This window comes from Apostichopus japonicus, chromosome 3 (genome assembly GCF_037975245.1).
Source record: "Apostichopus japonicus isolate 1M-3 chromosome 3, ASM3797524v1, whole genome shotgun sequence".
Lineage (NCBI taxonomy): Eukaryota > Metazoa > Echinodermata > Holothuroidea > Aspidochirotida > Stichopodidae > Apostichopus > Apostichopus japonicus.
This window is the reverse complement of record NC_092563.1, coordinates 404,702-419,003: the sequence shown is the minus strand read 5'-3', so window position 1 is coordinate 419,003 and position 14,302 is coordinate 404,702. Positions and strand designations below refer to the sequence as shown.

At 39.3% G+C, this 14,302-nt stretch overlaps 1 protein-coding gene across 4 annotated transcripts in view; it reads left to right on the top strand.

Moving 5' to 3' along the window:
• The first annotated feature begins 384 nt into the window (after nucleotides 1-384).
• The window catches only part of LOC139958694 (uncharacterized), a 50,567-nt gene continuing 36,649 nt past the window's right edge, over nucleotides 385-14,302 (top strand). Inside the window, exons 1-2 of one of the 4 annotated variants that reach the window (XR_011789845.1) lie at nucleotides 439-632; nucleotides 13,620-13,797. Coding sequence is in view for 3 of the 4 variants with exons in the window: in XM_071955973.1 (XP_071812074.1) it covers nucleotides 605-632; nucleotides 13,620-13,797 (206 nt within the window). In the remaining variant the exon portion in view is untranslated. Of the gene's footprint in view, nucleotides 633-13,619; nucleotides 13,798-14,302 lie in introns of all 4 variants that reach the window. The other 3 variants (XM_071955973.1, XM_071955990.1, XM_071955967.1) reach the window with 3 other exon arrangements.

The window sequence follows — 14,302 nt, the reverse complement described above, 5'->3', positions numbered from 1 at the left end:
GCATATAATTAGTGTGTGGGAGGTCCGTGACAACCTGATATTTGCTCATGTTAGGAAAATGAATGATCGAGGTTATAGGTCAAATGTATTTATGTTTGGTGCAATGTTGCTGGCTTACAAACGGTAGTTTCATTGATTAAACATGTGAACAGTGAGCTTCAGTTTGCATGAAGTTGAAGCATTGTTAAATGGGCTTTGTTGTGTCAAAGTGTGCACGTGAATGAATACTATGAATAATATGAAAAATATGAAAAATATGAATAATATGAATAATTTTTCCTTTGACGAGTTGTTGCATCATATCAATTTGCACGTCCCTTATACGATTCCGTACTGTCTGACCTTGTACTTTTGACAATAGCAGTTCATTACAGACGGCCGGACAGCTGTGCTGTTGCTGCGCTGGCAAATTTTTGGTATAAAGGGCATCAGCTGGTAGCCACAGTCTAGTAGTTGCATATAGCTATAGAAGACCTGGAGAAAGTAGGTAGTAGATGTTAGGCACTGGCTAACAAACCCCCCCATATTTCCCTAGGTTTGCTTCTCCTTCCCAAACAACTCCCCAACAACTGCAAGAAAACAGTAAACCAGACATTATTCAGTCATGGCGAGTACTGAGCTTAACCGGACTGGTGAGTTTTTAAACTTTTATACCGACCCTAACTAATACTTTTTAAGAAAAGTCAGTCACCCAGGAAAGATCAACTTGGGCACGAAAAACCAAACTACCGAACGACTGATCCGCTCTCAACCCCAGTCCCCTTGCATCGGGAATGTGATTGTTTGATCATCAACCCTAACTAATGGCCTAATGTCTATGATTATTTGCAGAAACAGTACATTATTTTGTTTAGCGCGGAAATAATAACACCAGGCATGTAACTTAAGTTGCTTGTGAAAGACTCCGTTGTCGTTTATCGTTAAATACGAGTTTCATTTTAAGCAAGTTTAAAGGTTTATATTTAAGATAAAATCGACACTATTTGTAATCTTTACGTGTAATTTAATATCATAATACGCTATGATAATATAAATTCGTAGCCTTGCACTTGCAGTACGTATAGCTCAATCCTAATTGTTACTATACCATATAGGCTTAATTTTACTAAGGTGTGCTGCTTGCAACAATAACTTTTTTTTTACGATCGGTAAAGCACAGGCATCACAACTTAAACAAACGGGTTGATGGTAACTTTCTTTATGATCCTGACCCCTAGGAGCTCCCAACATATACCAAATAATATTAAAAAATATAGGCAAGAAGCTCCCAGACAGTGGTGCAGGGCTACGGGGGGGGGGGGGAGGAGAATGCACAAGGGGAAAATTGCCACAGGTCTATATTTTCCCAGTTGTTTCTGCAATCAGAACTGCTACTTATACAAAATATATGGAAATAGACAATCAATTGTATTAGAAATGTTCAGTTTCCAATGCAATGCATTAATGTGCAAAATTGTCAAATGATAAGACCATTTTTCGTCTAACTCACTTTTATTAAAAAAAATTATTATAAAAGTTAGGGAAAAAAAGGAAACCCCTTCCTTTAGATCCCTTAATTCCCATAATTTTGTTATATTTTTCAGTGTTGGCTTTTCTGGTGCTACCATTGCTCCTAGAGTACTGTTATTGCAATATTTTCATAAGCCCTGAAAGTTCCAAATGTTTGTGTCCATGTTGGAAGTTCAAGGTTTCAGAATAAAGTTGCAAAATTTCATGTACAGTAGTAGTGCAACCATAAAAGTGTGACATGAAAATTTTTTTTTTTTCAATTAATTTGGCTCCTATCATCATGCCAAAAATCATGCACAAGCTCACATATTTTACCAGCTCCAGATTTTACTGATTCTTTGCCACAGGCAAAAGGAATACATGTATGTGATGGTGATCCCTGTGTGTGATCCTGTGTGTCAGTTTCCAGTTTTTTACACCAGTATCTGCAGGTCCTTTAAGACAGGTGTCCTCAAGGTATATCGTACAATAAATTCACCAGCGGGGAACCAAAGTTTCCCCTAAAAATACTAGGTCCCCGACGCCCTAATAGTAAACTACTGCAGACTTACGGCACGTACCCAACGAACATCGCGGCCAACTGCAACGAGTAACTGCTGTGGGGCACCCAGCAACCCACCCAAGAACCCTGCTGTTTTCTGTGAGGGTCAAAGGTCAATAGAGGTCATAGTCTGACAGCTTTATGGAGTACAAGAAATCATAGAGGTTTCCTGTGCATTGGTCAAAGGTCATGGTTCAACAGAGTTCAATGTCTGACAACTTGGTAAACACGACAACTTCAACAGTAAAGAGCTCTTCTAAAGATAACCATCATACTTGATGTATTTGAAGTAATTTTTTTCCCATTCTGAACCTAGCTGTAATCATAATATCTCTCACTAGGTTTAATAAACTTCATAGATGGTACATAGATATGTGGACCTATACCTTATTGAGTGCAATATCATAATTATGTACAAAGTGTACATGCATTGTTCTCATACACTGTGAAATGTGGCAATCTAGAGAATCAGTAAAGCCTGCCGGCCTTGTGGTTTTGCCTAATTTGCAAAGAGAATGAATTTACATAAAATACACGCCTACAAACCCTGCACAAAGTCACATTGAAGGTTGCACTGCTATTGAAAGTCAATCAGGCCTATAAGCACAAGTGTTTACTGCATATTTCCTTTACAAATATACTGCAGTTTGTTCAAGTTTATGCTTAAGAGCATACACTAAATGTTACTTCTTTGAAGTACAACAAGTGACAAATCAAGGCTACAGTACTGTAGTACTTGGTCATTCTAGACAAAGACATCTGTCTGCTCAATGTCTGTATAATATACTCTGTATAATATAATTTACCAAAGAGAGCCAATGAAAAAAATATCTCACAGTAGTGTAATGGTTCATGGCCTTGAATGAGTCAGGGAGTTGTTATCAATATGTAGCCTACTAACTTTGGTTTGTGCTAATGCATTTACCTCTAAAAGGGCCCATAATATTCTCTGGAAATTAAAACTGGCATGAAAAAACTAAATGTTCATCAGGACCAAACAATATATTTTTAGTTTTAGAGGGATACCTCAAGTTTGCTGTTACATATTTTTTTCATTAAAATTACAACCAAAGCATACTAATTTGCATAAATTTGCATAATTTTTAGTTAAAGCCAAAATTTGTGGTTTTCAACTGTTTATTTGTTTTCTTCTGCATGAGTATCTAGAAATAATATTTCAGTTATCAACTATCACATGGAGGCAGTTTAACATGGGTTAATTTATTTCATTCCTAAAGCAGAGGTTCCTGATCTGCAATTCTTTGTTAATAATGGGTGCTAATTAGCAAAATTTTGATGTCACACACGTTACCCAAATAACTCAAAAGTTTTCATAAAATGTAACTGATAACTTATGATAAAATAATTATTCCTACGATTAAATAATAGCCTCTAATTGGTAGTCACACACGTGACCGATGGACACGTGTGTGACATTTATGGTCATGTGTGTGACAATGAAGCCCCAAGTTGAGCATTCAACAAACTAACTATTGTTAGCAGACTGGTTTGTTATGTGTGTGTGGCATAACAACAGTGTCATATGCAAATGAGAATAGCTTGGTCCAATGAACTTGCAGCATCCATGAAAATGCAGAATGTCACACACGTGACCCAACAATGTCACACACATGACCCTCCAAAAAGAAAACCATGGCAGTAAAGCTGTTTTAAAGTAATTCCTATGAAATATCAACATCAGTGCTGTTCTGTGGCCATTACTAGAGTCAACATTTGCACTGCAAAAATTGCGTACTATGGAATGAAAATTTAGAACGTCACACATGTTACCCAACAATGTCACACAGCTAAGCTTATGCAGTATTATGCTAATTTTCAGAAGTGAAATATTTAGGTGAAATATCTTGTTAGAATGGAAACACATTATGGTAGAAACATGAGAAATTAGGGTTATCCAGCCCTGTTAGAAACAGGAATTTGCCAATGATTTTTTGTGTAAATAAAGTGAGGTCCGCTCGATATCGATCGGAGTCTGAGCAGTTATTTCGGGTATAATGGGAGGATTACACTACTAGGCGTTTAAGCATACAATGGAAATTATAGTATTATACAAACAAAGGGGAATCGGTGTGGAATAATATAACTGTTTCTATTTCACTAGTTCAATTTGATTTATTTTGGGTTAAATTATTGGAAGTTATATTATTATTATATGGAAGTTATATTATTATACAAACAAAGGGGAATCGGTGTGGAATAATATAACCGTTTCTATTTCACTAGTTCAATTTTATTTATTTTGGGTTATATTATTGGAAGTTATATTATTATGGGTTCATCCCATGTGATTGACAGGTTGATGTCACTAATTGATGTCATTGCATTTGTGAGTCAGTAATCCGCAGTTATTGTTCTGCTCAGCGAAGCGTTTATCCGGTCAACCAGACGTTTATCGGAGGCCTATTGTTCGTGGTTTATTAATCCACACCTATTGTTCTGCTTGATGACTTCGGTCAAGCGTTTATCAAGTCCGCCAGGCATTAATCAAGGGTATTGTTCACAGCAGTTATGTGTTTATCTAGTTCTACATATAGTGTTAATCTAATGTTATACAAACACAGGGGGAATCGGTCTTCATAAAAAACTATCAAACCTAACCCCTAAAACACTGATCCATCCTACTGACTAACAATTCCCGAACGTTTCCTTATTAAATTGATTTTTTTTTTATATATTTATAAAACCCGTCCATAATATTGAAGTACTATAATTAATTAATGTAACCACTTTATCAATGTAACCACATATGTCATCACATATGTGATCAATTAAACCACGATTCAAGTTTCCCGTAACGTTAACAATTCCCGAACGTTTACTATCAAACCTAACCCCTAAAACACTGATCCATCCTCAAGATTCCTTAATATTTGGTTCGTATCCTGTAACGTTAAAAATTCCCGAACGTTTCCTTACTAAAGTTATACAAAGTAAAGGACTTCAAGTTTCCTTAATATTCCTTAATATTCGGACGTGTACTATCAAACCTTACCCCTAACACACTGATCGATCCTCAAGTTTCTTTAATATACGGTTAGTATCCTGTAACGTTAACAATTCCCGAACGTTTCCTTTTGAAGTATCATATTTAATCAAGGTTGGGCGAAATGACCAACACGGTTGGGCGAAATGACCAGGCTGGTTGGGCGAAATGACCAGGATGATTGGGCGAAATGACTAGGCTGGTTGGACGAAATGACCAGGCTGGTTGGTAGAAATGATAAGGTTGGGCGAAATGGCAGTTGGGCGAAATGGTTGTTGGGCGAAGTGTCCTGCTCCCTAGCTATACTCACAGGAATAATTAGTTTTAAAATTTTGGAACAATCCCAGAAAGTTAAATAAGACCTAGTATGGTTGTTGCAACAAACAAAGAAAACTTGCAATCATATTAACATAACATATAGTCCTTAAACCTTGTAGGGAGGGGCATTTGTTTGTCCAACTCGTTTTTGCTGTGTAGCGGTGTTAGTCTGTTTGTAGATATTTCTCTGAGTGTATGAGGACAAGGTAGCTGGTCGGTTGTCAGCTCTGTCATGAAAGTTGAAGGTTTTGTTGGATTTTTGTTCCTATGGAACACCGAAAGGGCAATGTATTATGTTGTTTACTTCTATGCTGTCTGTTATCATGTTGTTGTCTCCTTTAATGTTGTTTTCTCCTTCAATGTTGTTGTCTACTTCAATGTTGTTGTCTCCTTTAATATTGCTGTCTCCTTCAACAAGGTTGTCTACTTTGATGCTGTTGTCTTCATTGAAGTTGTCTCCTTTGACGCTGGCGGCGCTGTTCACTTTTATAACGTCAAAATACGTATACAAATTCGAAGAATTTAGTGCTTTCGGAACTAGCCAAAGTGTCCAAGAGAGACGGACTAGCCCATCTTGTAGGGCTAGGTTATACGAACAAAATGAAAGCAGAAAATGATGGAAGTCTCTGTAAATTCGGTGCAGAACATACGAAAGTCTTTCAACCTAAGAAAAAGTGATATATGAGGTCAAGTTACAGGCAAGTACTTAGCCTAACGTTAGGTATATAATATATAGCCTTAGTTAGTATTTATCCATAGTAATATTTAGTATATTATTATTATTATTATTAGTTTAGGTGCAACTGCAAGGTATGTGAGCCATAGTGGGCTTTGCTATCCCATTGCTGTTCATTCTTTCAGTTTTTGTGGGAATCCTGTGGCATAAATCAGACAGTGTCTCTAGCTGGTAATGCTTACATGTGCTTGTTTGTTGAAGTAATGTCTCTGTCTTTGTCACTCTTTGGTCAAAGGTAGAGTGTTTTTGTTCTGTAACTGAACAGTCTTTGCGCTGGACTCGTGTCAAGACCTTGTGATGTTATGTGGTTAAACTGCCACTTCTTTTCAAAGTTTAGAAATTCACTGGATGAGAACTGTGGTCCATACTCCATTGCCTGACAAGCAGGATGCTGGGATGCCGTGACATGCAAACTGTGCCTTCAGCTAGTGTATCACTGTAAAGCTACCTACAGAGTCTGGTAGAAAGTCAATTTCCCAGAATCCTGGGTAGTACTCTACAGTAATTGTAGTATTTAACCCTAACATAAAATGGTATCACCCATGTTATGATGCCACACCCAGTTGGGTGGACTTGATGTTATCCCGAGAAACGAATAAACCAGGATATCTTATATCCTGTGGCCTGTATAGCGGAGTGTATAGCCTAGTGGTTAACGCCGGCGTCTCCCAGTCATGAGATCCCTGGTTCGATTCCCCGCCGACAGCAATGTGTGTCGTCTGGCAAGGGTGTTGTTCAATAACAACTCCCCGACATGGACGTTAAATGGATGTGTGCCGAGAGATTGGCTACGGTCAGCTTGCGAGTCTACAAGCCTCCATGGCTTCTTTCGCGAGTTCCTGCTTGCGGGAAGATCACATATACATACATACATACATATAAAGCTCTCTGAATCCTTCTTGAACCTGGACTATCGGAAGCCTAAAGACAGGTTCTCCAGTACAGAACACAGGCGAAGAGGATGGGATGGCAGGCAAACAAAAGTTACATGGGGAGCTCTGGTAACAACAAGTCGAATGGAGGCGATACACACAGGATTGATTATCACCATGACAACCGGCGGCAGAACCGTAGATGGCAATGCTGGTACTAGTTCTGTGACTGCCGATGTACAGTATGGACTGTACATCGTAGCTGGGAGTATCCATTACACTCAGGCTACAGGGAGAATTAAACCATATGAGGTATTGATTAATGTTGGGGGTGAGGATATCAAAATGGAGGTTGATACAGGAGCTTCACGCTCAACCATATCAGAAAGGAAATACCATTCCTTGCTTGATACATTTCCTTTACACAGTGTGGGAACCACCTTGCACAGTTATTTTGGAGAAGTTCCATTGATTGGGGCTATCACAGTACCAGTTATGTATGGGAAACAGGTAGAAACCCTAGAATTGGTCTGGTGGAGGGTAACTGACCATCCCTCTTATGCCGAGATTGGTTAAGTAGCATAAAGCTAAAGTGGGATGGCATATTCTCAATGAATAACAAAACCTAAAGTTACCTTCCAAAGGGGATCACCCACCTGCCCTATAAAAGTTGCTTAAACAACATGAAGAATTGTTTGAAACAGATTCTAGTGGGATACATATGGATTTACTGCTACCCTTAACTTGCTCAAAATGGGGACAAAACCAGTGTACCAAAAGGCCCGTCCTGTACCCTATTCGTTAGTGGGAAGGGTAAATAAGGAGTATGAGAGATTAAAAGACACAGGAGTCATGAATTCAGTGAAATATAGTGAATGGGTATCCCCCACTGTTCATGTCCAGATATCCCAAGGCCAAATTAGGGTATGTGGGGACTATAAGAAGGTAAACAAGGTCATTGAGGATGATGGGTACAAACTGCCAAATGCACAGGATCTATTTGCAAAGCTTGCACAAGAGGGCATACAGCCAAGGGTATATTCAATTCTAGATTTAACTGGTGCATTTAATCAGTTGAAACTTGACCCCGATTCTGCGGAGTTGTTGACCATGAATACCAATCAAGGTCTTTTTTTGCCAAATCGTTTGTGTTTCGGTGTAAAAATGAACCGTCTATTTTTCAGCTATCATGGCTAAGATCCTATCAGGCATTGACAATGTATTTTGTTACATCGATGACATTGCCACCACTACAACAGATGAGCATTTGACAGTCTTACATTTAGTTTTTGAGAGAGTTACACAGCACAATGTTCACCTCAATATTACCAAGTGCCAGTTCTACAAATATCAGGTTCAGTATTTCAGCATCATTCATCAGAATGGGTTTGGAGTGAAAAACGTGATGATGCCTTCAAGTACATGCCAAAACAGTTCTCTCAGGACACCAGGTTCTCATTCATTATGACCCAACTAAACCTCTAGTACTATTAAGCGTAGATGCAAGTCCCTATGGACTAGGTGCAGTATTAAGCCATAGGCTAGCGGACTGTGGAAAAAACCAGTCGCATTTGCCTCACGAACCTTAAAATCTGCGGGAAAAATTATGCGCAGAGAGATATTGAAGCTTTAGCTATATATGCTGTGAAGAAGTTTCATTTGTATTTATGTGGAACAAAATTGTCTATGGTAACTGATCAACAGCCTCTAACACGCATATTTGGGCCAAATCAGGGATACCATCCATTGCAGGGGCTAGGATGCAGGCTTCATTGGGCTTTGCTGTTAGCAGGATATAATTATGATATTGAATATCGCTCTCCAGCTAAAAATGCAAATGCGAACTTGCTAAGTTGATTGCCTTTACCAAGTGTGGTGGATGCCAACACGGAGTTTATAATACCTCGTTGGTAGACGCATTACCTTTCACTGTGACTGCAATAGCAAAGTGCACTAGCAAGGATGAAATTCTAACAAAAGTGTATGATTATACTTTGGCTGGCTGGCCAAGCTATAATTGTGATAATGAATCAATTCAGCCTTATTTTAGGCGTAGACATATGAGCTGAGTTTAGAAGATGGTTGTTTGATCTGGGGTCGCAGAGTTATAATTCCGACCAAACTTCAGCAGCGCATGCTTATGGAGCTTCAGGAGTGCCATCCTGGAATGATGTTTGGTGGCCAGGCCTAGACAAAGATATAGAAGATACAGTACGTATGTGTTCGGAGTGCATCAGCACTCAGAATAAACCTCATGTGGTTCCATTGTTGCTCTGGCCCTGGGCAACTGAGCCTTGGCAACGGATACACCTTGAATTCGCCGAAATCAGTGGTCAGCAAATTTTGCTAGTAGTGGATAGTCACTCCAAGTGCCTAGAGGTCATTCCTATGAGGAGTACCACTGCTACTGCAACATATATTACAGTTATGAGGCTGTTACTGGCAAGGTTTGGTCTTCCAAAACAGGTGGTATCAGACAATGGGCCACAGTTTATCTCTTCAGAATTTCAGACATTTTGAAGGAAAACCAAATTGACAACACAGTGTGTCCTCCCTACCATCCAGCTAGTAATGGGCTAGCTGAAAAACATGTCCAGACCAATTTTAAAAGAATGTTTAGAAAATGTGACCAAAATATGTCTCTACAATAAGGTTGCTAATGTACTGTTTCATTACCTTAATATTCCCCATTCCACAACGGGCAAAACCCCTGCCAAACTTTTCCTAAAGGGGGCCCCAGAACAAGACTCTCTCTTGTTAAGTCCAGCCATAAATCTAAGGTTGAAAGGCAACAGGTTAAAACCAAAATGCAACGTGACAGAGTTTCCCAAATCACATGATGAGAATTACTCCATTAACCAAAGGTTGTATTTATCAGCTCTCTTGACCTCAACTAACTGAAACTTTATCTCCTGCAAACAGATTGGGATTGGTTTATTTGTTCACACTTGCCATGTCTGCCTTGAACTGATAGTGATTTGGCTATTAGCTGTGTGATGAGTTTTATAATAGAGGAAAAGGCAGCTCAACTAAGGTGCGAAAAGATGGGACTGATCACTCAACTAACCAACTGGAATATACCTGCCGTTCGTACAAACGGCGGGTTTTTTGGATGCAACATACAGCTAATTATGGACTCTTTCGTGGCATGGATGAGGGTTTTCGGACTTGTATCAACCAGTCCGGGTGAAAAACATGCGGGAGGGAAGGAAAGATGGATCCCAGGGACCATTGTTCAGATCAAGGGCACCAACACTTATCTGGTGAGGGTACCGAGTAATAATCACAGATTTGTTTATGGGATTACCTGTACCTAATACCAGATGACTCTAGCAAACCAAATGTGTCTGAATGCCAGAGTAATAACCTACCAATTACAAAAGTTCCTGAAATTCCAACTCTGACGTAGTGAACTCATCTCCTTGTGGGACAAACCAAACCCCACAGGAACCCCACAAGTCACCTGAAATAAGACCAGGATACCCTTATGGACAGGGATGTTCACACTGAGACCCTCAATGGGGATCCAGGGTCTCAATCAACCAGTCCTGACAACAACCCCAGGGACTCCGGACATAACCCTTACAAAGACCCGATATGGGCGTACTTCAAAGCCGCCTATTTGGTCAAAGGATTACGTCAATAAGTAAAAGTCAAAAGTCTGTAGTTTTCTCATTAGCTTTAATTATTTCTTTTTGACATCCTTTGTTATTAATCATAATGATTAAAGTAGGCCTTTCATAATTAGCGATCTAATTGTTACTCGTTCAAGTTCATTTTCTGGTAGGTCATATCTGAGGGGGATCGAGGAATGTAGTATCTTTAAACCTAACATATACGAATAAACCAGGATATCATATAAAGCTCTCTCTGAATCCTTCTTGAACCTGGATCATCCGAAGCCTAAAGACAGGTTCTCCAGGACAAAACACTGGCGACGAGGTAGTTCTTTTGGTGGAAGTCAAAGATACCAGTTTCAACTTTTGTCCAGGGAAGTTGTTCAACTTGATGAGTTGTCAGAGGTTCATTTGGTTGGATGTTGTCCATACTCCTGCAGATGTCACATGTTTGGATATAGTCTTGTAATTTTCAAACTGATACCTGGACAGTAAAGAGAATTCCATGCTCGTCTGAGGCATGCAGCAATTCCCATGTAAGATGAATGAATCCTGTCCAACATGTCTCGCTGGAGAGTTATTTGGGTAACGGCTCTCTTACCTGGGAAGATTATGTTAACCTGAACTAACAGTTCATTTTTGCAATGCAAGTGTTGTAGCAATATGAGTAAGTGAGTCTATTGAGTAGGCTATCCTTTCTGAATTAGTTCTTGGAGCATCTGTAGAGTGTATAGCATGCTGTGTGTTCCTGTATTTCCTTTATCCATGGCTCAGCCAAACGGCAATTGTCTTACCATGTTGATTGTTTCTGTCTCTTTGGAAGTACGTGCCCTCGTTGCTTGTTGGGTGAATATGCTCAACTTAGTTTGGCAGCTAAATACATAGTTTTGCCTGATTTGTAAAAAATGTATGTATTGTAGCTTTGTAAACACAGTCGCATCCTCTGAAGACGTTTAAGCTCAAGGTAAAGCTTAAGTTTTCCAAGTGTTTAGTCAAGGGCTAAATTCGGTGAATCAAACTTGAATTTGCAAGTATTTGTTCCATGTTGAATATCTCTTCGTTTTAAATCACTGTCTGAACATATTAACTATTTCAGTTTTATCAAATACTGTGAGGTTATGAAGACCATACTGTCTCTGTTGTAAACACATCTAGGCTCCATGTATATTGAGGCCTCAGTCAGTGGTAACTTTATTGTAAAAATCCACTAGCATAACGAGCATTGTAGTCGTAGTAGAAGCAGTAGTCACATTAGTTGTATGATTAACAAATGCTAGGCACTACTGTAGTCCTGTATAGTCGTATACACAAGTACAGTATCAGTATCGGGAAAACTAGGCTTTGGAGTGGTCCCTTTGCATAATACAGTATCCTCTACCAAACATGTTTCCAATTAAGTCACTGACTTACAGACCATGTTGGAATTTGTAGAAAGTTTTGCATTAAACTTGAGATTTAATTGTGAAGAACATAAAATTAATACTCACAGTGGCGTAGGAAGGTACTTTTGAGTGGGGGTGGGGCTGAAGACTGATGGCTGGCCTGGGGGATGGGTCTAAGGGGAGGGGTGCATTTCCAGGTGGCCTCTGATGCAATTTGGTGCAATATACAGTAGCACACTTCAACACCCACTCCAATTTTGTAAATAATTTTGCATTTTCACCTGGCCTTAGATGCAATTTGGTGCTCCAAATGAGATTTTTTTCTCATTTGGAAATGAAAAAGGGGTTTTCTGACTTGCGAAGCGGGGGGGCGGAATGATACTTCCGCCCCCCCCCCATATTTTTCACTGGGGGGGGGGGCTGGCGCCCCCCAGCCCCCGGTTCCTACGCCCTTGAATACTCATAATAGTTTGTCAGTCCCTATATATACTGAAGGCCCAAGGTGTCGATCTTTATCTAATGGTAGGTGTGTATGTGCATGACCTTGGCTAGTATAAACATAAAGTACACAGTGGAAGAACTTCATTTTTACCAATTAGCCTGCAACGCCTGCCACATATTTTTTCTTGTATGAGGGACGGTCTCTGGCAGACTGGTTATCGCTGTATGAATAACTACACTGTAGACATGAACATATTACCACACAGTGTTTACACAAAGAGCCTAATGGTGTTATGAAGCAATGCAGGCTAATTGTTTCGACTGTGGCATGAGGTCAATTACGTGATCACAAAACTTTCCTAGCTATTTAGCATGCTATAATTGGAGCCAATCAAGCAGATCTTTAATTGTTCATTGTGGAACAGAACTTAGGGAGTCATTTGTTAAAACTGTCCTTTTTTAAAGAATAGTTATCCATGTTTGTTATCATGATGCATGTTTCGACCTGCAGTTGTATATAATGTATTCATGCAGCTGTGAGTTGGTGCATTTGGGCCATGCATGCATGTGGTCCAATTTCTTTAGGTGAGCACTCCTCCCATGGTTTAGAGAAGATGCACTCATTGCTGTTGTTGAAGATTTGATGAATTTGCTGTATCCTTACTGATTAGAAGTATTTAGATCGGTGAATAACTTAGTGGCCGTCATAGTGGTTAATCAGTTCCGGTAGAGGTCCACCTGGTCCCGGGTTTGATGAGCAGTAGTGAGGTGTTATAAGTATAACCTGAGGCTATTTCTTTGTGTTGTGTATATGTTGATCTACAGTAATAAACTGATGACTGTTGATCTCTGGTGTTCACCTGTCATCATTTGTTTGACAGACCTGCGCCTCCCTATTCCTTATAGTGGTGCGGTCCATTTGTATGTGTGTATATAGCAGTGGGCTCTTGGAAGTTTCACAGAAAGAAATAATGATAAAATTTAAATCTCCATTAGTTGACTAATTCCAAAACTAAGTTGGTGTGTCCATTGCGCTCCCAAACTCAGTAAGTAAGTTTTGTACAATTGTACAAGGCAATTTAATGTGGTTTAGAAACATCTTTTCCAAGTAGAAAGTCAGAGCAAAAAATTTACAGTTGAAAAAAGAAAGAGTCCTACTTAGAAAAGATTTAGTGTTTTTTTTTTACTTTTTGCTTCAGGTGGTACAAGACAAGAGATGAAGTCATTTTGGTCTGGTTTCAAGAAAGATCCTAGTGTAAAAGAGATGCTGCTAGATACAGATGCATCAAACATGGATGCAGAAGAATTGTCAGAAGTATTAAGCCTACTTCCAGAATGGAAGGGGAAACGCATCCTGGAACTGGGAGGTGGAATTGGGTAAGTGTACAAAACATTTATTGGAGATGTGAGAGAGAGCTGTAAATCACTACATACTGAATATTCATGTCACACAGTATACACTGAACACAGTAGAGTGGAACTTGACAATTTAATGGCAGAGAATGGAAGATCCTTTTTCCTGTCTATATATATGTATATCAGTATAGCAATTAATTATGAAGCTTGTCATTGTCCATGGATTCTGATGTGAGTTGTTTATGCAAGTTAGTGGTTACAATTTGCATTGTCCATGCATAATACAGTCTTGGTCAGCTATGGCATGTAGATAAGAGCTGTACAGATCACCCATGCTATATCCACGCCCTCTCTAGGAAATATCCATAGCAAATGTTCTTCTTTGTGAAGGATTATACATCATACAGTATGTTGGAAATGTGTAGGACTTAAAATTGTCATGAAAATGTACTTTATGATACTGATTGTTTGCAGCCTCAATATAATTTGAATTCTGTGACCTGTGATGGTAGAACGCATCTCATTC